Below are 22,851 nucleotides of genomic sequence, written 5' to 3'. Positions count from 1 at the left end.
TGACCCAAAAGGGACCAAACTGACCCAAAAGGGACCCAAAAGGGACCCAAAAGGGACCAAACTGACCCAAAAGGGACCCAAAAGGGATCCAAAAGGGACCCAAAAGGGACCAAACTGACCCAAAAGGGACCAAACTGACCCAAAAGGGACCAAACTGACCCAAAAGGGACCCAAAAGGGACCAAACTGACCCAAAAGGGACCCAAAAGGGACCCAAAAGGGACCAAACTGACCCAAAAGGGACCCAAAAAGGACGAAATTGACCCAAAAGGGACCCAAAAGGGACCAAACTGACCCAAAAAGGGACCCAAAAGGGACCAAAGTGACCCAAAAAGGGACCCAAAAGGGACCAAACGGACCCAAAAGTGACCCAAAAGGGACCAAATTGACCCAAAAGGGACCCAAAAGGGACCAAACTGACCCAAAAGGGACCCAAAAGGGGACCAAACTGACCCAAAAGGGACCAACTGACCCAAAAGGGACCCAAAAGGGACCCAAAAATGACCCAAAAGGAACCAAACTGACCCAAACTGACCCAAAAGGGACCAAACTGACCCAAAGGGACCCAAAAGGGACCAAACTGACCCAAAAGGGACCAAACTGACCCAAAAGGGACCAAACAGACCCAAAAGGGACCCAAAAGGAACCAACTGACCCAAAGGGACCCAAAAGGAAACAAACTGACCCAAACTGACCCAAAAGGGACCCAAAAGGGACCAAACTGACCCAAAAGGGACCCAAAAGGGACCCAAAAGGGACCAAACTGACCCAAAAGGGACCCAAAAGGGACCAAACTGACCCAAAAGGGACCCAAAAGGGACCAAACTGACCCAAACTGACCCAAAAGGGACCCAAAAGGGACCAAACTGACCCAAACTGACCCAAAAGGGACCAAACTGACCCAAAAGGGACCCAAAAGGGACCAAACTGACCCAAAAGGGACCCAAAAGGGACCAAACTGACCCAAAAGGGACCAAACTGACCCAAACTGACCCAAAAGGGACCAAAGTGACCCAAAAGGGACCAAACTGACCCAAAAGGGACCCAAAAGGGACCAAATTGACCCAAAAGGGACCCAAAAGGGACCAAACTGACCCAAAAGGGACCCAAAAGGGACCAAACTGACCCAAAAGGACCCAAAAGGGACCAAACTGACCCAAAAGGGACCCAAAAGGGACCAAACTGACCCAAAATGACCCGAAAAGGGACCCAAAAGGGACCAAACTGACCCAAAAGGGACCAAACTGACCCAAAAGGGACCCAAAAGGGACCAAACTGACCCAAAAGGGACCCAAAAGGGACCCAAAAGGGACAAACTGACCCAAAAGGGACCCAAAAGGGACCAAATTGACCCAAAAGGGACCCAAAAGGGACCAAATTGACCCAAAAGGGACCCAAAAGGGACCAAACTGACCCAAAAGGAACCAAACTGACCCAAACTGACCAAAAGGGACCCAAAAGAGACCAAATTGACCCAAAAGGGACCCAAAAGGGAGCAAACTGACCCAAAAGGGACCCAAAAGGGACCAAAGTGACCCAAAAGGGACCCAAAAGGGACCAAAGTGACCCAAAAGGGGACCAAAATGACCCAAAAGGGACCAAACTGACCCAAAGTGACCCAAAAAGGGACCCAAAAGGGACCAAACTGACCCAAACTGACCCAAAAGGGACCCAAAAGGGACCCAAAAGGGACCAAACTGACCCGAAAGGGACCCAAAAGGGACAAACTGACCCAAAAGGGACCCAAAAGGGACCCAAAAGGGACCAAACTGACCCAAAAGGGACCTAAAAGGGACCAAACTGACCTAAAAGGGACCAAACTGACCCAAAAGGGACCCAAAAGGGACCAAACTGACCCAAAACGGACCCAAAAGGGACCCAAAAGGGACCAAACTGACCCAAAAGGGACCCAAAAGGGACCAAACTGACCCAAAAGGGACCAAACTGACCCAAACTGACCCAAAAGGGACCAAACTGACCCAAAAGGGACCCAAAAGGGACCAAACTGACCCAAAATGACCCAAAAGGGACCCAAAAGGGACCAAACTGACCCAAAAGGGACCCAAAAGGGACCAAACTGACCCAAAAGGGACCCAAAAGGGACCAAACTGACCCAAAAGGGACCCAAAAGGGACCCAAAAGGGACCAAACTGACCCAAAGTGACCCAAAAGGGACCCAAAAGGGACCAAACTGACCCAAAAGGGACCCAAAAGGGACCAAACTGACCCAAAAGGGACCCAAAAGGGAGTAAAGTGACCCAAAAGGACCCAAAAGGGACCCAAAAGGGACCAAACTGACCCAAAAGGGACCAAACTGACCCAAAAGGGACCCAAAAGGGACCCAAAAGGACCAAACTGACCCAAAAGGGACCCAAAAGGGACCAAATTGACCCAAAAGGGACCCAAAAGGGACCAAATTGACCCAAAAGGGACCCAAAAGGGACCAACTGACCCAAAAGGAACCAAACTGACCCAAACTGACCCAAAAGGGACCAAAAGAGACCAAATTGACCCAAAAGGGACCCAAAAGGGAGCAAACTGACCCAAAAGGGACCCAAAAGGGACCAAAGTGACCCAAAAGGGACCCAAAAGGGACCAAAGTGACCCAAAAGGGACCAAAATGACCCAAAAGGGACCAAACTGACCCAAAGTGACCCAAAAAGGGACCCAAAAGGGACCAAACTGACCCAAACTGACCCAAAAGGGACCCAAAAGGGACCCAAAAGGGACCAAACTGACCCAAAAGAGACTAAACTGACCCAAACTGACCCAAAAGGGACCAAACTGACCCAAAAGGGACCCAAAAGGGACCAAACTGACCAAAAGGGACCAAACTGACCCAAAAGGGACCCAAAAGGGACCAAACTGACCCAAAAGGGACCCAAAAGGGACCAAACTGACCCAAAACGGACCCAAAAGGGACCCAAAAGGGACCAAACTGACCCAAAAGGGACCCAAAAGGGACCAAACTGACCCAAAAGGGACCAAACTGACCCAAACTGACCCAAAAGGGACCAAACTGACCCAAAAGGGACCCAAAAGGGACCAAACTGACCCAAAATGACCCAAAAGGGACCCAAAAGGGACCAAACTGACCCAAAAGGGACCCAAAAGGGACCAACTGACCCAAAAGGGACCCAAAAGGGACCAAACTGACCCAAAAGGGACCCAAAAGGGACCCAAAAGGGACCAAACTGACCCAAAGTGACCCAAAAGGGACCCAAAAGGGACCAAACTGACCCAAAAGGGACCCAAAAGGGACCAAACTGACCCAAAAGGGACCCAAAAGGAGTAAAGTGACCCAAAAGGGACCCAAAAGGGACCCAAAAGGGACCAACTGACCCAAAAGGGACCAAACTGACCCAAAAGGGACCCAAAAGGGACCAAACTGACCCAAAAGGGACCCAAAAGGGACCCAAAAGGGACCAAACTGACCCAAAAGGGACCCAAAAGGGACCAAATTGACCCAAAAGGGACCCAAAAGGGACCAAACTGACCCAAAAGGAACCAAACTGACCCAAACTGACCCAAAAGGGACCCAAAAGGGACCCAAAAGGGACCAAACTGACCCAAAGAGACTAAACTGACCCAAACTGACCAAAAGGGACCAAACTGACCCAAAAGGGACCCAAAAGGGACCAACTGACACAAAACGGACCCAAAAGGGACCCAAAAGGGAGCAAACTGACCCAAAAGGGACCCAAAAGGGACCAAACTGACCCAAAAGGGACCAAACTGACCTGAAAGGGACCAAACTGACCCAAAAGGGACCCAAAGGGACCAAACTGACCCAAAAGGGACCAAACTGACCCAAAAGGGACCAAACTGACCCAAAAGGGACCCAAAAGGGACCAAACTGACCCGAAAGGGACCCAAAAGGGAGCAAACTGACCCAAAAGGGACCCAAAAGGGACCAAACTGACCCAAAAGGGACCAAAAGGGACCAAACTGACCTAAAAGGGACCCAAATCCATCCCATGTGAGTTGGGGGATCACGAGGACCGAGCCACACCCTCAGCAGCTGATCGGCCTCACCTGGGATCAGCAGCAGAAGTGCTGGGTACCACCCCCATTAACAGCCAGGCTTAATTAAGCCAGGAGCTTAATTGGTCTCACCTGTGGCACTATAAAAGACCAGCAGAAGCTCCCTGGCTGCCTCCCTGGCTGCTTGTGGCCCTGCCTGATTGCCCAAATATATATATATATATATATATAATATAATAATATATATATATTATATGGTTTATATTAATATTTTAATATAATATATATATATATTTTTTTTTCTTTTTTTTTTTTCCTATTTATCATTCCTGTTTCATTAAAGTCGATTGGTTTAGCCTCCAACCCATCAGTCTCTCTCCTTTCTTATCAAGGACGAGAGAGAGATTAATTAATTAATTGACGTCGGTTTTAATCGCCGGGCCAGTGACAGATTTATTGGCGCCCAACGTGGGGCACAAGCTAATTTTTTCCCATTTTTTCCGTTTTTTTCCCTTTTTCATTTTTTTCTTTTTTTTTTTTGTTTTTTTGTTTTTTTTCATTCTTTTCCCTTTTCTTTCCTTTTCTTTCGTTTTTTTTTCCGTTTTTTTTTCCCGTTTTTTTCGTTTTTTTTTCCTTTTTCTCCCTTTTTTCCCCCATTTTTTTGAGGGAAATTTCCCTGTTTTTTTTCCAGACTCTTTTTTGGGCGTTTTCCCCGTTTCCGGGGTCTCTCCCCGCCGCTGGCGAGGTACCTGAATTTTTCTTCGTGTTTTTCCGGTTTTTTCGTTTTTTTTTCATTTTTTCCCATTTTTTCCGTTTTTTTTCCCCTTTTTCATTTTTTTCTTTTTTTTTTTTTTTTTTTTTTTTTTTTTTTTTTTTTTTCATTTTTTCCCTTTTCTTTCCTTTTCTTCCTTTTTTTTTTTTTCGTTTTTTTTCCCTTTTTTTCCTTTTTTTTTTTCCTTTTTCTCCCTTTTTTTCCGTTTTTTGGGAGAAATTCCCTGTCTTTTTTCCACACTCTTTTTTTGGGGCGTTTTCCCCATTCCTGGGGTCTCCCACAGCCACTGGCGAGATACCTGAATTTTTCTTCGTCTTTTTCTTTTTTTTTCCTTTTTTTTCCATTTTTTCGGTTTTTTCCCTTTTTTTCGTTTTTTTTCCTTTTTTCCCTTTTTTTTGTTTTTTTTCTGGTTTTCTTTCATTTTTTTTCCTTTTTTTAAATTTTCTTTCATTTTTTTTTCCTTTTTTTCCATCTTTTTCCCTTTTCTCCCTATTTTTTCCCCATTTTTTTGGGGACATTTCCCTGTCTTTTTTTTCCAGACTCTTTTTTGGGGCGTTTTCCCCGTTTCTGGGTCTCTCACCGCCGATGGGGAGGTACCTGAATTTTTCTTCGTTTTTTTTAGGGTTTTTTCGGTTTTTTCCATTTTTTTCGGTTTTTTCCTTTTTTTCGTTTTTTTTCTTTTTTCTCTTTTTTTCTTTTTTTTTCTTCATTTCTTTTCATTTTTTCCATTTTTTCATTTTTTTCATTTTTTTTCTTTTTTTCTCTTTTTCTCTTTTCTCTTTTTTCTCTTTTTCCTTTTTTCTCTTTTTTCTCTTTTTTCTCTTTTTTCTCTTTTTTTCTCTTTTTTCTCTTTTTTCTCTTTTTTCTCTTTTTTTCTCTTTTTTCTCTTTTTTCTCTTTTTTCTTTTTCTCTTTTTTCTCTTTTTTCTCTTTTTTTTCCCTTCATTTTTTTCCTTTTTTTCCATTTTTTTCCCCTTTTATTTCCATTTTCTCCCTATTTTCCTCATTTTTTTGGGGACATTTCCCTGTCTTTTTCCCCAAACTCTTTTTTGGGGCGTTTTCCCCGTTTCCGGGGTCTCTCCCCGCCGCTGGCAAGGTACCTGAATTTTTTTCCTTTTTTTTCATTTTCTTCGGTTTTTTTCATTTTTTTCCCTTTTTTTCATTTTTTTTTCCATTTTTTTCCCTTTTTTCCGGTTTTTTTCCGGTTTTTTCGGTTTTTTTCGGTTTTTTTCGGTTTTTTTTCGGTTTTTTTTCGGTTTTTTTCGGTTTTTTTCTTTTTTTTCATTTTTTTTCTTTTTTCTCTTTTTTTTCTTTTTTTTCTTTTTTTTTCCTTCATTTTTTTTTCCTTTTTTCCATTTTTTTCCCATTTTCTCCCTATTTTCCCCCATTTTTTTGGGGGACATTTCCCTTTCTTTTTCCCCAAACTCTTTTTTTGGGCATTTTCCCCGTTTCCGGGGTCTCTCACCTCCGCTGGCGAGGTACCTGAATTTTCTTCGTTTTTTTTCGGTTTTTTCGGTTTTTTTCATTTTTTCCCATTTTTTCCAGTTTTTTTCCCTTTTTTCATTTTTTTTCCTTTTTTTTTTTGTTTTTTTTCATTTTTTTCCCTTTTCTTTCCTTTCCTTTAATTTTTTTTTCGGTTTTTTTTTCCATTTTTTTCCCATTATTTTCCTTTTTCTCCCTTTTTTTCCCGTTTTTTTTGGAAATTTCCAATTTGGGGAAATTTTTTCGGTTTTTTTCGTTTTTTTCGTTTTTTCTCTTTTTTTTCTTTTTCTTCTTTCATTTTTTTCCCTTTTTTTTCATTTTTTTTCCCTTTTTTCCCATTTTTTTTCCTTTTTCTCCCTTTTTTCCCCCGTTTTTTTTTGTTGAAATTTCCCTGTTTTTTTTCCAGACTCTTTTTTGGGGCGTTTTCCCCGTTTCTGGGGCTCTCCCTCTGCTGGCGAGATACCTGAATTTTTCTTCGTTTTTTTTCGGTTTTTTTTTCGGTTTTTTTCATGTTTTCCCATTTTTTCCGTTTTTTTTCCCCTTTTTTCATTTTTTTTCGGTTTTTTGTGGTTTTTTTTTCATTTTTTTCCTTTCTTTCCTTTCCTTTCATTTCTTTTCGGTTTTTTTTCCATTTTTTTCCCTTTTTTTCATTTTTTTTCTGTTTTTTTGGGGTTTTTTTTCATTTTTTCCCTTTCTTTCCTTTCCTTCATTTTTTTTTCGTTTTTTTTTTCCATTTTTTTTCCATTTTTTTCCTTTACCTCCCTTTTTTCCCCGTTTTTTGGGGGAAATTTCCCTGTCTTTTTTTCCAGGGCTCTTTTTTGGGGCATTTTCCCCGTTTCTGGTCTCTCTCACTGTCGAGGGCGAGGTACCTGAATTTTTCTTCATTTTTTCCCGGCTTTTTTCGTTTTTTTTCATTTTTTCCCATTTTTCGGTTTTTTTTTTTTGTTTGTTTTTTTCCATTTTTTTCATTTTTTTCGGTTTTTTACCATTTTTTTTTGTCGTTTTTTTCGGTTTTTCTTTTTTTTTCTTTTTTCTTTTTTTTCTTTCATTTTTTTCTTTTTTTTTCCTTCATTTTTTTCCTTTTTTTCGTTTTTTTTCCCTTTTTTTCGGTTTTTTTCGGTTTTTTCTTTTTTCTCTTTTTTTTCTTTTTTCTCTCTTTTTTCTTTTTTTCTTGCTTTCAATTTTTTCCCCTTTTTTTCCCATTTTCTCCTTTTCCCCCCATTTTTTCGGGGAACTTTCCCTATCCTTTTTCCCAACTCTTTTTTTTGGGGCGTTTTCCCCGTTTCCGGGGTCTCTCACCTCCGCTGGCGAGGTACCTGAATTTCTCTTCGGTTTTTTTAGTTTTTTTTCGGTTTTTTCCATTTTTTTCGGTTTTTTCCCTTTTTTTCGTTTTTTTTTCCCTTTTTTGTCGTTTTTTTTTTGTTTTTTTCGTTTTTTTCTTTTTTTTTCTTTTTCTTTTTTTTCTTCATTTTTTTCCTTTTTTTTCCATTTTTTCCATTTTTTCCCCTTTTTTTTCGTTTTTTTTTCCCCTTTTTTCGTTTTTTTTTCGTTTTTTCTTCTTTCTCTTTTTTTCTTTCATTTTTTTCCTTTTTTTTCCATTTTTTTCCATTTTTTCCCTTTTTTTCGTTTTTTTCCCTTTTTTTTGTTTTTTTTTCGTTTTTTTCTTTTTTCTCTTTTTTCTCTTTTTTTCTTTTTTTTCTTCATTTCTTTTCATTTTTTTTCCATTTTTTTCATTTTTTCATTTTTTTCTCTTTTTTCTCTTTTTTCTCTTTTTTCTCTTTTTTCTCTTTTTTCTCTTTTTTCTCTTTTTTCTCTTTTTTCTCTTTTTTCTCTTTTTTCTCTTTTTTCTCTTTTTTCTCTTTTTTCTCTTTTTTCTCTTTTTTCTCTTTTTTCTCTTTTTTCTCTTTTTTCTCTTTTTTCTCTTTTTTCTCTTCTTTTCTTTTTTTTTTCTTTCATTTTTTTTTCCATTTTTTTTCCATTTTTTTCCCCTTTTATTTCCATTTTCTCCTTATTTTCCCCATTTTTTTTGGGACATTTCCCTTTCTTTTTCCCCAAACTCTTTTTTTTGGGGCGTTTTCCCCGTTTCCGGGGTCTCTCACCGCCGCGGGCGAGGTACCTGCATTTTTCTTCCTTTTCTTTCATTTTCTTCGGTTTTTTCATTTTTTTCCCTTTTTTCATTTTTTTTCGTTCCTTTCTTTCCTTTTCTTCCATTTTTTTTCTTTTTTTTCCCTTTTTTTTCGTTTTTTTTCCTTTTTCTCCCTTTTTCCCCCCGTTTTTGGGGGACTTTCCCTGTCTTTTTCCCAGGGCTCTTTTTTGGGGCGTTTTCCCCGTTTCTGGTCTCTCTCAGTGTCGAGGGCGAGGTACCTGAATTTCTCTTCATTTTTCTTCTTTTTTTTTCGGGTTTTTTTTCGGTTTTTTTACCATTTTTTTTTCATTTTTTTCTCTTTTTTCCATTTTTTTTCCTTTTTCCCTTTTTTTCCCCTGTTTTTTGGCGAAATTTCCCTGGTTTTTTTCATTTTTTTCCCTTTTTTTCGTTTTTTTTTTTGGGTTTTTTCTTTTTTCTCTTTTTTTCCTTTTTTTTTCTTTTTTTCTTCATTTCTTTTCATTTATTTTCCGGTTTTTTTTCCATTTTTTTCCATTTTTTTCCTTTATCTCCCTTTTTTTCCCGTTTTTTGGGGGGACTTTCCCTGTCTTTTTCCCAGGGCTCTTTTTTGGGGCGTTTTCCCCGTTTCTGGTCTCTCTCACTGTCGATGGCGAGGTACCTGAATTTTCTTCGTTTTTTTCGGTTTTTTTTCGTTTTTTTTTCATTTTTCCCATTTTTTCCGTTTTTTTTTTCCCTTTTTTTCCTTCTTTTTTTCGGGTTTTTTTCGGTTTTTTTCATTTTTTTCCCTTTTTTTCGTTTTTTTCGTTTTTTTTCTTTTTTCTCTTTTTTTCCTTTTTTTTCTTTTTTTTCTTCATTTCTTTTCATTTATTTTCGGGTTTTTTTTCCATTTTTTTTCCATTTTTTTCCTTTATCTCCCTATTTTTCCCCATTTTTTGGGGGGGACATTTCCCTGTCCTTTTTCCCAAACTCTTTTTTTGGGGCGTTTTCCCCGTTTCTGGGGTCTCTCCCCTCCGCTGGCGAGGTACCTGAATTTTCTTCGTGTTTTTTCGGTTTTTTTTCGTTTTTTTTCATTTTTTCCCATTTTTCCGTTTTTTTCCCCTTTTTTCATTTTTTTCGGGTTTTTTTTTTTTTTTCATTTTTCCCTTTCTTTCATTTTTTTTCGTTTTTTTTCTTTTTTCTTTTTTTTTTTCTTTTTTCTCTTTTTTTTCTTTTTTTTTCTTACTTTTTTTTTCCTTTTTTTTCCCTTTTTTCCCCTTTTTTCCCATTTTCTCCCTTTTTCCCCCCATTTTTTCGGGGAACTTTCCCTATCCTTTTTCCCCACTCTTTTTTTTGGGGCGTTTTCCCCGTTTCCGGGGTCTCTCACCGCCGATGGGGAGGTACCTGAATTTTTCTTCGTTTTTTCATTTTTTTCGGTTTTTTTCATTTTTTCCCATTTTTCCCGTTTTTTTTCCCCTTTTTTTCATTTTTTTTCGCTTGTGTTTTTTTTTTTTCATTTTTTCCCTTTCTTTCGTTTTTTTTCGTTTTTTTTCTTTTTTCTCTTTTTTTTCTTTTTTTCTTTTTTTTTCTTTCATTTTTTTCCATTTTTTTTCCATTTTTTTCCCCCTTTATTTCCATTTTCTCCCTTTTTTCCCCATTTTTGGGGGGAACTTTCCCTTTCTTTTTTCCAACTCTTTTTTGGGGCGTTTTCCCCGTTTCCGGGGTCTCTCACCGCCGCTGGGGAGGTACCTGAATTTTTCTTCCTTTTTTTCATTTTCTTCGGTTTTTTCATTTTTTTCCCTTTTTTCATTTTTTTCCCTTTTTTCCATTTTTTTCCCTTTTTTTCGGTTTTTTCTTTTTTTTTCATTTTTTTTCTTTTTTCTCTTTTTTTTCTTTTTTTTCTTTTTTTTTCCTTCATTTTTTTTTCCATTTTTTTCCCTTTTATTTCCATTTTCTCCCTATTTTCCCCCATTTTTGGGGGGAACTTTCCCTTTCTTTTTCCCCAAACTCTTTTTTTGGGGCGTTTTCCCCGTTTCCGGGGTCTCTCACCGCCAATGGCGAGGTACCTGAATTTTTCTTCCTTTTTTTTTCGTTTTCATCGTTTTTTTTCATTTTTTTCCCTTTTTTTCATTTTTTTCCCTTTTTTTCGTTTTTTTTCTTTTTTTCATTTTTTCCCATTTTTTTTCTTTTGTTTTCTTTTTTCTCCTTTTTTCTTTTTATTCTTTCATTTTTCTCCATTTTTTTCCCATTTTTTCCCATTTTTTTTCCCCCTTTTTTTTCCATTTTCTCCCTTTTTTCCCCCATTTTTTTTGGGGAACTTTCCCCATCCCTTTTTCCCCACTCTTTTTTTTGGGGCGTTTTCCCCGTTTCCGGGGACTCTCCCCGTACCTGAAGAAGAGCCCATCCGCTGATGAGGGGCTCCTCGGGGCTGCGGGGGGGGTGAAGCCCAGGGCACTGGGAGGCACTGGGAGGAACTGGGAGGGGACTGGGAGGGGACTGGGGGGATTGGAGGGGATTGGAGGGGGTTGGGGGGACTGGGAGGGACTGGGAGGGACTGGGAGGCACTGGAGAGGGGTTGGGGGGGACTGGGAGGAGATTGGAGGGGGTTGGGGGGACTGGGAGGGACTGGGAGGGACTGGGAGGCACTGGGAGAGCACCGGGACGGGGGGGTCAGGGACTGGGAGGCACTGGGAGGGGATTGGGAGGGGACTGGGAGGCACTGGGAGGGACTGGGAGGGAGTGGGAGGGACTGGAAGGGACTGGGAGGGACTGGGAGGGACTGGGAGGGGATTGGAGGGGACTGGGAGGGACTGGGAGGCACTGGGAGGGACTGGGAGGGACTGGGAGGGACTGGGAGGCACTGGGAGGGACTGGGAGAGAACTGGAAGGGACTGAGAGGGACTGGAATAAACTGGGAGGGATTTAGAGGTCAACTGGGGGGAATTGGAAGGAACTGGGAGGGGCTGGGATGGACTGGGAGGGAACTGGGAGGGACTGAGAGCTAACTGGGAGCCAACTGAGGGCAACTGGGATGAACTGTAAGAACTGGGTGAACTGGGAGGAACTGGGATGGATTGCGAGTTACTAAGAGTCAACTGGAAAGAACTGGGAGGGAACTGGGAGCAACTGGGAGCAACTGGGAAGAACTTGGAGGCTACTGGCAGTGAGTTGGGGTGAACTGGGAAGGACTGGGAGGGACTGGGAGGCAACTGGAAGGGACTGAAAGAAACTGGGAGGGCTTTCAGGTCAACTGGGAGGGGCTGGGAGGGGATTGGGGGGAACTGGGAGGGACTGGGAAGAACTGGGAGGGATTTAGAGTCAACTGGGAGGGACTGGGAGCAACTGGGAAGAACTGGGAGGCTACTGGGAGTGATTTGGGGTGAACTGGGAAGGACTGGGAGGGATTGGGAGGCAACTGGAAGGGACTGAAAGAAACTGGGAGGGCTTTCAGGTCAACTGGGAGGGGCTGGGAGGGGATTGGGGGGAACTGGGAGGGACTGGGAAGAACTGGGAGGGATTTAGAGTCAACTGGGAGGGACTGGGAGCATCTGGGAAGAACTGGGAGGCTACTGGGAGTGATTTGGGGTGAACTGGGAGAGACTGGGAGGGACTGGGAGTGACTTGAATTCAACTGGGAGGAAACTGGGAGGAAACTGGGAGGCAACTGGGAGGCAACTGGGAGGGCTTTGGGGTCAACTGGGAGGAACTGGGAGCAATTGGGAGGGAACTGGGAGGGACTGAGAGGGATCTGGGAGGAACTGGGAGGAACTGGGATGGACTGGCAGTTACTAAGAGTCAACTGAGAAGGACTGGGAGGAAACTGGGAGGAACTGGGAGTCAACTGGGAAGAACTGGGAGGCTATTGGGAGTGATTTGGGGTCAACTGGGAAGGACTGGGAGGAACTGGGAGGGACTGGGAGGCAACTGGGAGGGACTGGGAGCAACTGGGAAGAACTGGGAGGCTCCTGGGAGTGATTTGGGGTGAACTGGGAGAGACTGGGAGGGACTGGGAGTGACTTGAAGTCAACTGGGAGGAACTGGGAGGAAACTGGGAGGGATCGGGGAGGGAACTGGGAGGAACTGGGAGCCAACTGAAGGCAACTGGGAGCCAACTGAAGGCAACTGGGATGAACTGGGAAAGACTGGGAGGGAACTGGGAGGGAACTGGGAGGGACTGCGAGGGACTGGGAGGGGACTGGGAGGGATCAGAAGAAACTGGGAGGGCTTTGGGGTCAACTGGGAGGGACTGGAAGGGACTGGGAGTGACTTGGGGTCAACTGGGAAGGACTGGGAGCAACTGGGAGGGACTGGAAGGGAACTGGGAGGGACTGGGAGTTACTAAGAGTACACTGGGAAGGACTGGGAGCAACTGGGAGGGAACTGGGAGGAACTGGGAGGGACTGGGAGGGAAGTGGGGGTCCCAGGGGGTCCCTTTGGGGTCCCTTGGGGCTCAGACCCCACCCCAAACCCTTTGGGGTTTTTCCCTTTTTTTTGTTTTTTTGGGTTTTTTTCCCTCTTTTTTTGTTGTTGTTGTTGTTTTTCTAGGGGGAAAAGAAGCCCTTGGGGGGCTGGACCCCCAGATTCTGTGGGGCTGCCCCATAGATCCCACCCCCGACCCCCAAAAAAACCCCCAAAAACGCCCCCAAAATGCCCCAAAACGCCCCCAAATCCACCTCGAAATCCCCCCAATCCACCCCAAAACGGATCCCAGAGACCCCAAACCCTGCCCCACGGATCCTGACCCATAGATCCTGACCCATAGATCCTGCCCCATAGATCCTGCCCCATGGATCCTGCCCCATAGATCCTGCCCCATGGATCCTGCCCCATAGATCCTGCCCCATAGATCCTGCCCCATGGATCCTGCCCCATGGATCCTGCCCCATGGATCCTGACCCATAGATCCTGACCCATAGATCCTGCCCCATAGATCCTGCCCCATAGATCCTGACCCATGGATCCTGCCCCATAGATCCTGACCCATGGATCCTGACCCATAGATCCTGCCCCATAGATCCTGCCCCATAGATCCTGACCCATAGATCCTGACCCATGGATCCTGCCCCATAGATCCTGCCCCATAGATCCTGCCCCATAGATCCTGCCCCATGGATCCTGCCCCACAGATCCTGACCCATGGATCCTGACCCATAGATCCTGCCCCATAGATCCTGACCCATAGATCCTGCCCCATAGATCCTGACCCATGGATTCTGCCCCATAGATCCTGACCCATGGATCCTGACCCATAGATCCTGCCCCATGGATCCTGCCCCATAGATCCTGCCCCATAGATCCTGACCCATAGATCCTGACCCATGGATCCTGACCCATAGATCCTGACCCATAGATCCTGACCCACAGATCCTGCCCCATAGATCCTGACCCACAGATCCTGCCCCATAGATCCTGCCCCATAGATCCTGCCCCATAGATCGTGCCCCATAGATCCTGCCCCATGGATCCTGCCCCATAGATCCTGCCCCATAGATCCTGACCCATAGATCCTGACCCATAGATCCTGCCCCATAGATCCTGACCCATAGATCCTGACCCATAGATCCTGCCCCATAGATCCTGACCCATAGATCCTGACCCATGGATCCTGCCCCATAGATCCTGCCCCATAGATCCTGACCCATAGATCCTGACCCATAGATCCTGCCCCATGGATCCTGACCCATAGATCCTGCCCCATAGATCCTGCCCCATAGATCCTGCCCCATAGATCGTGCCCCATAGATCCTGCCCCATGGATCCTGCCCCATAGATCCTGCCCCATAGATCCTGACCCATAGATCCTGACCCATAGATCCTGCCCCATAGATCCTGACCCATAGATCCTGACCCATAGATCCTGCCCCATAGATCCTGACCCATAGATCCTGACCCATGGATCCTGCCCCATAGATCCTGCCCCATAGATCCTGACCCATAGATCCTGACCCATAGATCCTGCCCCATGGATCCTGACCCATAGATCCTGCCCCATAGATCCTGCCCCATAGATCCTGCCCCATGGATCCTGCCCCATGGATCCTGCCCCATAGATCCTGCCCCATAGATCCTGCCCCATAGATCCTGACCCATGGATCCTGACCCATAGATCCTGCCCCATAGATCCTGACCCATTGATCCTGCCCCATAGATCCTGCCCCATAGAATCTGCCCCACAGATCCTGACCCATGGATCCTGCCCCATAGATCCTGCCCCATAGATCCTGCCCCATGGATCCTGACCCATAGATCCTGACCCATAGATCCTGACCCATGGATCCTGCCCCATAGATCCTGACCCATAGATCCCTCCCCATGGATCCTGACCCATAGATCCTGCCCCACAGATCCTGCCCCATAGATCCTGACCCATAGATCCTGACCCATAGATCCTGCCCCATAGATCCTGCCCCATAGATCCTGACCCATAGATCCTGACCCATGGATCCTGCCCCATAGATCCTGCCCCATAGATCCTGACCTATGGATCCTGACCCATAGATCCTGACCCATAGATCCTGCCCCATGGATCCTGACCCATAGATCCTGACCCATAGATCCTGACCCATGGATCCTGCCCCATAGATCCTGACCCATAGATCCTGAACCATAGATCCTGCCCCATAGATCCTGACCCATAGATCCTGCCCCATAGATCCTGCCCCATAGATCCTGACCCATAGATCCTGCCCCATAGATCCTGCCCCATAGATCCTGACCCATAGATCCTGACCCATAGATCCTGACCCATAGATCCCTCCCCATGGATCCTGACCCATAGATCCTGCCCCATAGATCCCTCCCCATGGATCCTGCCCCATAGATCCTGCCCCATAGATCCTGCCCCATAGATCCTGCCCCATAGATCCTGACCCATAGATCCTGACCCATGGATCCTGCCCCATAGATCCTGACCCATAGATCCTGACCCATAGATCCTGCCCCATAGATCCCTCCCCATGGATCCTGACCCATAGATCCTGCCCCATAGATCCTGCCCCATAGATCCTGACCCATGGATCCTGACCCATGGATCCTGCCCCATAGATCCCTCCCCATAGATCCTGACCCATGGATCCTGACCCATAGATCCTGCCCCATAGATCCTGACCCATAGATCCTGCCCCATAGATCCTGACCCATAGATCCTGACCCACAGATCCTGACCCATAGATCCTGACCCATGGATCCTGCCCCATAGATCCTGACCCATGGATCCTGACCCACAGATCCTGCCCCATAGATCCTGCCCCATAGATCCTGCCCCATAGATCCTGCCCCATGGATCCTGACCCACAGATCCTGACCCATAGATCCTGCCCCATGGATCCTGACCCATGGATCCTGCCCCATAGATCCTGCCCCATAGATCCTGACCCATAGATCCTGACCCATAGATCCTGCCCCATGGATCCTGCCCCATAGATCCTGCCCCATAGATCCTGACCCATAGATCCTGACCCATAGATCCTGCCCCATAGATCCTGACCCATAGATCCTGACCCATAGATCCTGCCCCATAGATCCCTCCCCATGGATCCTGACCCATAGATCCTGCCCCATAGATCCTGACCCATAGATCCTGACCCATGGATCCTGACCCATCAGTCCTGCCCCATAGATCCTGCCCCATAGATCCTGACCCATGGATCCTGCCCCATAGATCCTGCCCCATAGATCCTGACCCATAGATCCTGCCCCATAGATCCTGCCCCATAGATCCTGACCCATAGATCCTGCCCCATAGATCCTGACCCATAGATCCTGACCCATAGATCCTGCCCCATAGATCCTGCCCCATAGATCCTGACCCATAGATCCTGCCCCATAGATCCTGCCCCATAGATCCTGACCCATAGATCCTGACCCATGGATCCTGCCCCATGGATCCTGCCCCATAGATCCTGACCCATAGATCCTGCCCCATAGATCCTGACCCATAGATCCTGACCCATGGATCCTGCCCCATAGATCCTGCCCCATATATCCTGCCCCATGGATCCTGACCCATAGATCCTGCCCCATAGATCCTGCCCCATAGATCCTGACCCATAGATACTGCCCCATGGATCCTGCCCCATAGATCCTGACCCATAGATCCTGACCCAGAGATCCTGACCCATAGATCCTGCCCCATAGATCCTGACCCATAGATCCTGACCCATAGATCCTGACCCATGGATCCTGCCCCATGGATCCTGCCCCATAGATCCTGACCCATAGATCCTGCCCCATAGATCCTGACCCATAGGTCCTGCCCCACAGATCCTGACCCATAGATCCTGACCCATGGATCCTGACCCATAGATCCTGACCCACAGATCCTGCCCCATAGATCCTGACCCACAGATCCTGACCCATAGATCCTGACCCATAGATCCTGACCCATGGATCCTGCCCCATAGATCCTGCCCCATAGATCCTGACCCATAGATCCTGCCCCATAGATCCTGACCCATAGATCCTGACCCATAGATCCTGCCCCATGGATCCTGACCCATAGATCCTGCCCCATAGATCCTGACCCATGGATCCTGACCCATGGATCCTGACCCATAGATCCTGCCCCATGGATCCTGCCCCATAGATCCTGCCCCATAGATCCTGACCCATAGATCCTGCCCCATAGATCCTGCCCCATAGATCCTGACCCATAGATCCTGCCCCATAGATCCTGCCCCATGGATCCTGCCCCATAGATCCTGCCCCATAGATCCTGCCCCATAGATCCTGACCCATGGATCCTGCCCTATGGATCCTGCCCCATAGATCCTGCCCCATAGATCCTGACCCATGGATCCTGACCCATAGATCCTGCCCCATAGATCCTGCCCCATGGATCCTGCCCCATAGATCCTGCCCCATAGATCCTGCCCCATAGATCCTGCCCCACAGATCCTGACCCATAGATCCTGCCCCATAGATCCTGTCCCATGGATCCTGACCCATAGATCCTGCCCCATAGATCCTGCCCCATAGATCCTGCCCCATAGATCCTGACCCATGGATCCTGACCCATAGATCCTGCCCCATAGATCCTGCCCCATAGATCCTGCCCCATAGATCCTGACCCATAGATCCTACCCCATAGATCCTGCCCCATAGATCCTGACCCATAGATCCTGCCCCATAGATCCTGACCCATGGATCCTGCCCCATGGATCCTGACCCATAGATCCTGACCCATGGATCCTGCCCCATAGATCCTGCCCCATAGATCCTGCCCCATAGATCCTGACCCATAGATCCTGACCCATGGATCCTGACCCATAGATCCTGCCCCATAGATCCTGACCCATGGATCCTGCCCCATAGATCCTGACCCATAGATCCTGACCCATGGATCCTGCCCCATAGATCCTGACCCATAGATCCTGACCCATGGATCCTGACCCATGGATCCTGACCCATAGATCCTGACCCATAGATCCTGCCCCATAGATCCTGACCCATAGATCCTGCCCCATGGATCCTGCCCCATAGATCCTGCCCCATAGATCCTGACCCATAGATCCTGCCCCATAGATCCTGACCCATAGATCCTGACCCATAGATCCTGACCCATGGATCCTGACCCATGGATCCTGCCCCATAGATCCTGCCCCATAGATCCTGACCCATAGATCCTGCCCCATAGATCCTGACCCATAGATCCTGCCCCATGGATCCTGACCCATAGATCCTGCCCCATAGATCCTGACCCATGGATCCTGACCCATGGATCCTGACCCATAGATCCTGACCCATGGATCCTGACCCATAGATCCTGACCCATGGATCCTGCCCCATAGATCCTGACCCATGGATCCTGACCCATAGATCCTGCCCCATAGATCCTGACCCATAGATCCTGACCCATAGATCCTGACCCATGGATCCTGACCCATAGATCCTGCCCCATAGATCCTGACCCATGGATCCTGACCCATAGATCCTGCCCCATAGATCCTGCCCCATAGATCCTGACCCATGGATCCTGACCCATAGATCCTGCCCCATAGATCCTGACCTGGGGATTCTGCCCCACAGATCCTGCCCCATAGATCCTGCCCCATAGATCCTGACCCATGGATCCTGCCCCATAGATCCTGCCCCATAGATCCTGCCCCATAGATCCTGACCCATGGATCCTGACCCATAGATCCTGACCCATAGATCCTGACCCATAGATCCTGCCCCACGGATCCTGCCCCATAGATCCTGACCCATAGATCCTGCCCCATAGATCCTGACCCATAGATCCTGACCCATAGATCCTGACCCATGGATCCTGCCCCATAGATCCTGAGCCATAGATCCTGACCCATAGATCCTGACCCATAGATCCTGCCCCATAGATCCTGACCCATAGATCCTTCCCCATAGATCCTGCCCCATAGATCCTGCCCCATAGATCCTGACCCATAAATCCTGCCCCATGGATCCTGACCCATAGATCCTGACCCATGGATCCTGCCCCATAGATCCTGACCCATAGATCCTGACCCATAGATCCTGCCCCATAGATCCTGACCCATGGATCCTGACCCATAGATCCTGCCCCATAGATCCTGCCCCATAGATCCTGACCCATAGATCCTGACCCATGGATCCTGACCCATAGATCCTGACCCATGGATCCTGACCCATTCATTTCTGCCCCATAGATCGGACCCAAGATCCCCCCCAGCCACACAGATCCCGACCCAGAGGTTCTGCCCCACAGATCCAGACCTAGAGATCCCTGACCCATAGATTCCACCCCACAGATCCCACCCAATTGATCCCTGCCCCATTGATTCTGCCCCATAGATTGACCCCCCCCCAGGTCCCCCCAGACCCAGAGAATGGACCCAGAGATCCCGACACAGAGGTTCTGACCCACAGATTCCCCCCTGCCCCATAGCTCCTGCCCCACGGATTCCTCCCCATGGGTTTCTGCCCCATAGATTCCCCCCCGCCTCCAGACCCAGAGGTTCTGCCCCACATCTCTGCCCCATAGATTGTTCCCCATTGATTGAACCCAGAGATCCCCCCCCTGCCCCACAGATCCCACCCCACAGATCCTGCCCCACAGATCCCACCCTAGAGAGACCCCCCCAGCCCCATAGATCCCAATCCCTGCCCCATAGATTCACACCTGGACCCATAGATCCTGCCCCATAGATCCCACCCCATAGATTCTGCCCCACAGATTGGACCCAGAGTTCCCCTTCCCACGGATTCTGCCCCATAGATCCCAGCCCCATGGCTTCCAAACCATGGATTCTGCCCCATGGATTCTGCCCCATAGATCCCACCCCATAGATCCCAAACCAGGGATTCCACCCCACTGATTTCACCCCAAAGATTCCGCCCCACAGATCCCACCCCATAGCTCCTGACCCATGGATTCTGCCCCATAGATTGTCCCACACATCCTCCCCAGACCCACAGAACGGGCCAAGAGGTTCTGCCCCACACCTCTGACCCACAGATCCCACCCCACAGATTGGACCCACGGATCCTGCCCCATTGATTCCACCCCACAGCTCCTGACCCATGGATCCTGCCCCATAGATTGGACCCAGAGATCCCAGCCCCACAGATCCTGACCCAGAGTTTTCACCCCATAGATTGACCCCACAGATCCCCCCAGACCCAGAGATTGGACCCACAGATCCCACCCCATAGATCCTGACCCACAGATCCCAGCCCTAGAGATGCCACCCCATAGATCTCTGCCCCATGGATCCCTGACCCATTGATTTCTGCCCCATAGATTGGACCCCCAGATCCCCCCCAGACCCATGGAATGGACCCAGAGGTTCTGCCCCACATCCCAGCCCCACAGATCCCACCCCATAGATCCCTGCCCCATGGATTCTGCCCCAGAGATTGGACCCAGAGGTTCTGCCCCATAGATTGTGCCCCCCAGATCCTGCCCCACAGATCCTACCCCATAGATTCCTCCCCACGGATTCCACCCCACAGCTCCTGCCCCATGGATCCTGCCCCATCGCTGATTTCTGCCCCAGAGATTGGACCCAGAGATCCCACCCCATGGATCCTGACCCATAGATCCTGCCCCATAGATCCTGCCCCATAGATCCTGACCCATAGATCCTGCCCCATAGATCCTGCCCCATAGATCCTGACCCATAGACCCCTGACCCATGGATTCTGCCCCATAGATCCCGACCCACAGATTCTGCCCCATAGATCTCTGCCCCATAGATCTCTGCCCCATAGATTCTGCCCCATAGATCCCTGACCAATTCATTTCTGCCCCATAGATCAGACCCCGAGATCCCCCCCAGCCCCACAGATCCCGACCCAGAGGTTCTGCCCCATAGATCCAGACCCACAGATCCTGCCCCATAGATCCCAGCCCTGCCCCAGAGTGACCCCCAGACCCATAGATCCCCCCCTGCCCCATAGATCCGGGCCCTGCCCCATAGATCCGGGCCCTGCCCCATAGATCCGGGCCCTGCCCCATAGGCACCCCTGGACCCGTAAGGAACCCAATGCCTGCCCCATATATTCAGCCCCAAAGGGAACCCCCCGGACCTATAGGGACCCCCCTGCCCCATAGATCCCAATCCCTGCCCCATAGATCCTGCCCCATAGCTCCCACCCCATGGATTCCTCCCCATTGATTTCTGCCCCACAGATCGGACCCATCAATCCTGACCCAGAGATTTCACCCCACGGATTCTGCCCCATAGATCCCAGCCCCATAGATGAGACCCACGGCTTCCACCCCATAGATCCCTGACCCCTTGATTTCTGCCCCATAGATTCTGCCCCACAGATCCTGCCCCAGCCCCAGAGATTGGACCCAGAGATCCCAAACCACAGATTCAACCCCATAGATCCCTGACCCACGGATCCTGACCCATAGATCCTGCCCCATAGATCCCAGCCCCATAGATCCTGCCCCATAGATCCTGACCCATAGATCCTGCCCCATAGATCCTGACCCATAGATCCTGCCCCATGGATCCTGCCCCATAGATCCTGACCCACGGATCCTGCCCCATAGATCCTGACCCATAGATCCTGACCCACGGATCCTGACCCATAGATCCTGACCCATAGATCCTGCCCCATAGATCCTGCCCCATAGATCCTGACCCATAGATCCTGCCCCATAGATCCTGACCCATGGATCCTGACCCATAGATCCTGACCCATAGATCCTGCTCTATAGATCCTGCCCCATAGATCCTGACCCATAGATCCTGACCCATGGATCCTGACCCATAGATCCTGACCCATAGATCCTGACCCATGGATCCTGCCCCATAGATCCTGACCCATGGATCCTGCCCCATAGATCCTGACCCATAGATCCTGCCCCATAGATCCTGCCCCATAGATCCTGACCCATAGATCCTGCCCCATAGATCCTGACCCATAGATCCTGCCCCATAGATCCTGCCCCATAGATCCTGACCCATAGATCCTGCCCCATGGATCCTGACCCATAGATCCTGACCCATAGATCCTGCCCCATAGATCCTGACCCATAGATCCTGACCCATAGATCCTGACCCATGGATCCTGCCCCATAGATCCTGACCCATGGATCCTGACCCATAGATCCTGCCCCATAGATCCTGCCCCATGGATCCTGACCCATAGATCCTGCCCCATAGATCCTGACCCATAGATCCTGACCCATGGATCCTGCCCCATAGATCCTGACCCATAGATCCTGACCCATAGATCCTGACCCATGGATCCTGACCCATAGATCCTGACCCATAGATCCTGCCCCATGAATCCTGCCCCATAGATCCTGCCCCATAGATCCTGACCCATGGATCCTGCCCCATAGATCCTGACCCATAGATCCTGCCCCATAGATCCTGACCCAGAGGTTCTGCCCCATAGATCCTGACCCATAGATCCTGCCCCATGGATCCTGCCCCATAGATCCTGACCCATAGATCCTGCCCCATGGATCCTGCCCCATAGATCCTGACCCACGGATCCTGCCCCATAGATCCTGACCCATAGATCCTGACCCACGGATCCTGACCCATAGATCCTGACCCATAGATCCTGCCCCATAGATCCTGCCCCATAGATCCTGACCCATAGATCCTGCCCCATAGATCCTGACCCATAGATCCTGACCCATAGATCCTGCTCTATAGATCCTGCCCCATAGATCCTGCCCCATAGATCCTGACCCATGGATCCTGACCCATAGATCCTGACCCATAGATCCTGACCCATGGATCCTGCCCCATAGATCCTGACCCATAGATCCTGCCCCATAGATCCTGACCCATAGATCCTGACCCATAGATCCTGCCCCATAGATCCTGACCCATAGATCCTGCCCCATAGATCCTGCCCCATAGATCCTGACCCATAGATCCTGCCCCATGGATCCTGACCCATAGATCCTGACCCATAGATCCTGCCCCATAGATCCTGACCCATAGATCCTGACCCATAGATCCTGACCCATGGATCCTGCCCCATAGATCCTGACCCATGGATCCTGACCCATAGATCCTGCCCCATAGATCCTGCCCCATGGATCCTGACCCATAGATCCTGCCC

General features: G+C 48.2%; 1 protein-coding gene across 1 annotated transcript in view; it reads right to left on the bottom strand.

The window, feature by feature from the left end:
* Positions 1 to 7,535: 7,535 nt before the first annotated feature.
* Positions 7,536 to 22,851, bottom strand: part of LOC139791014 (uncharacterized) — a gene marked incomplete at its 3' end in the record, with an annotated part of 50,297 nt that continues 34,981 nt past the window's right edge. Inside the window, 2 exon segments of the mRNA XM_071732804.1 lie at positions 7,536 to 7,950; positions 7,985 to 8,045. Of these exon segments, the coding sequence (XP_071588905.1) occupies positions 7,536 to 7,950; positions 7,985 to 8,045 (476 nt within the window).

This window comes from Heliangelus exortis, unplaced genomic scaffold, assembly GCF_036169615.1.
Source record: "Heliangelus exortis unplaced genomic scaffold, bHelExo1.hap1 Scaffold_84, whole genome shotgun sequence".
In the NCBI taxonomy this organism is placed as follows: domain Eukaryota; kingdom Metazoa; phylum Chordata; class Aves; order Apodiformes; family Trochilidae; genus Heliangelus; species Heliangelus exortis.
Note: the sequence above shows the minus strand (reverse complement) of the source record. Positions and strands in the feature narration are given on the sequence as shown.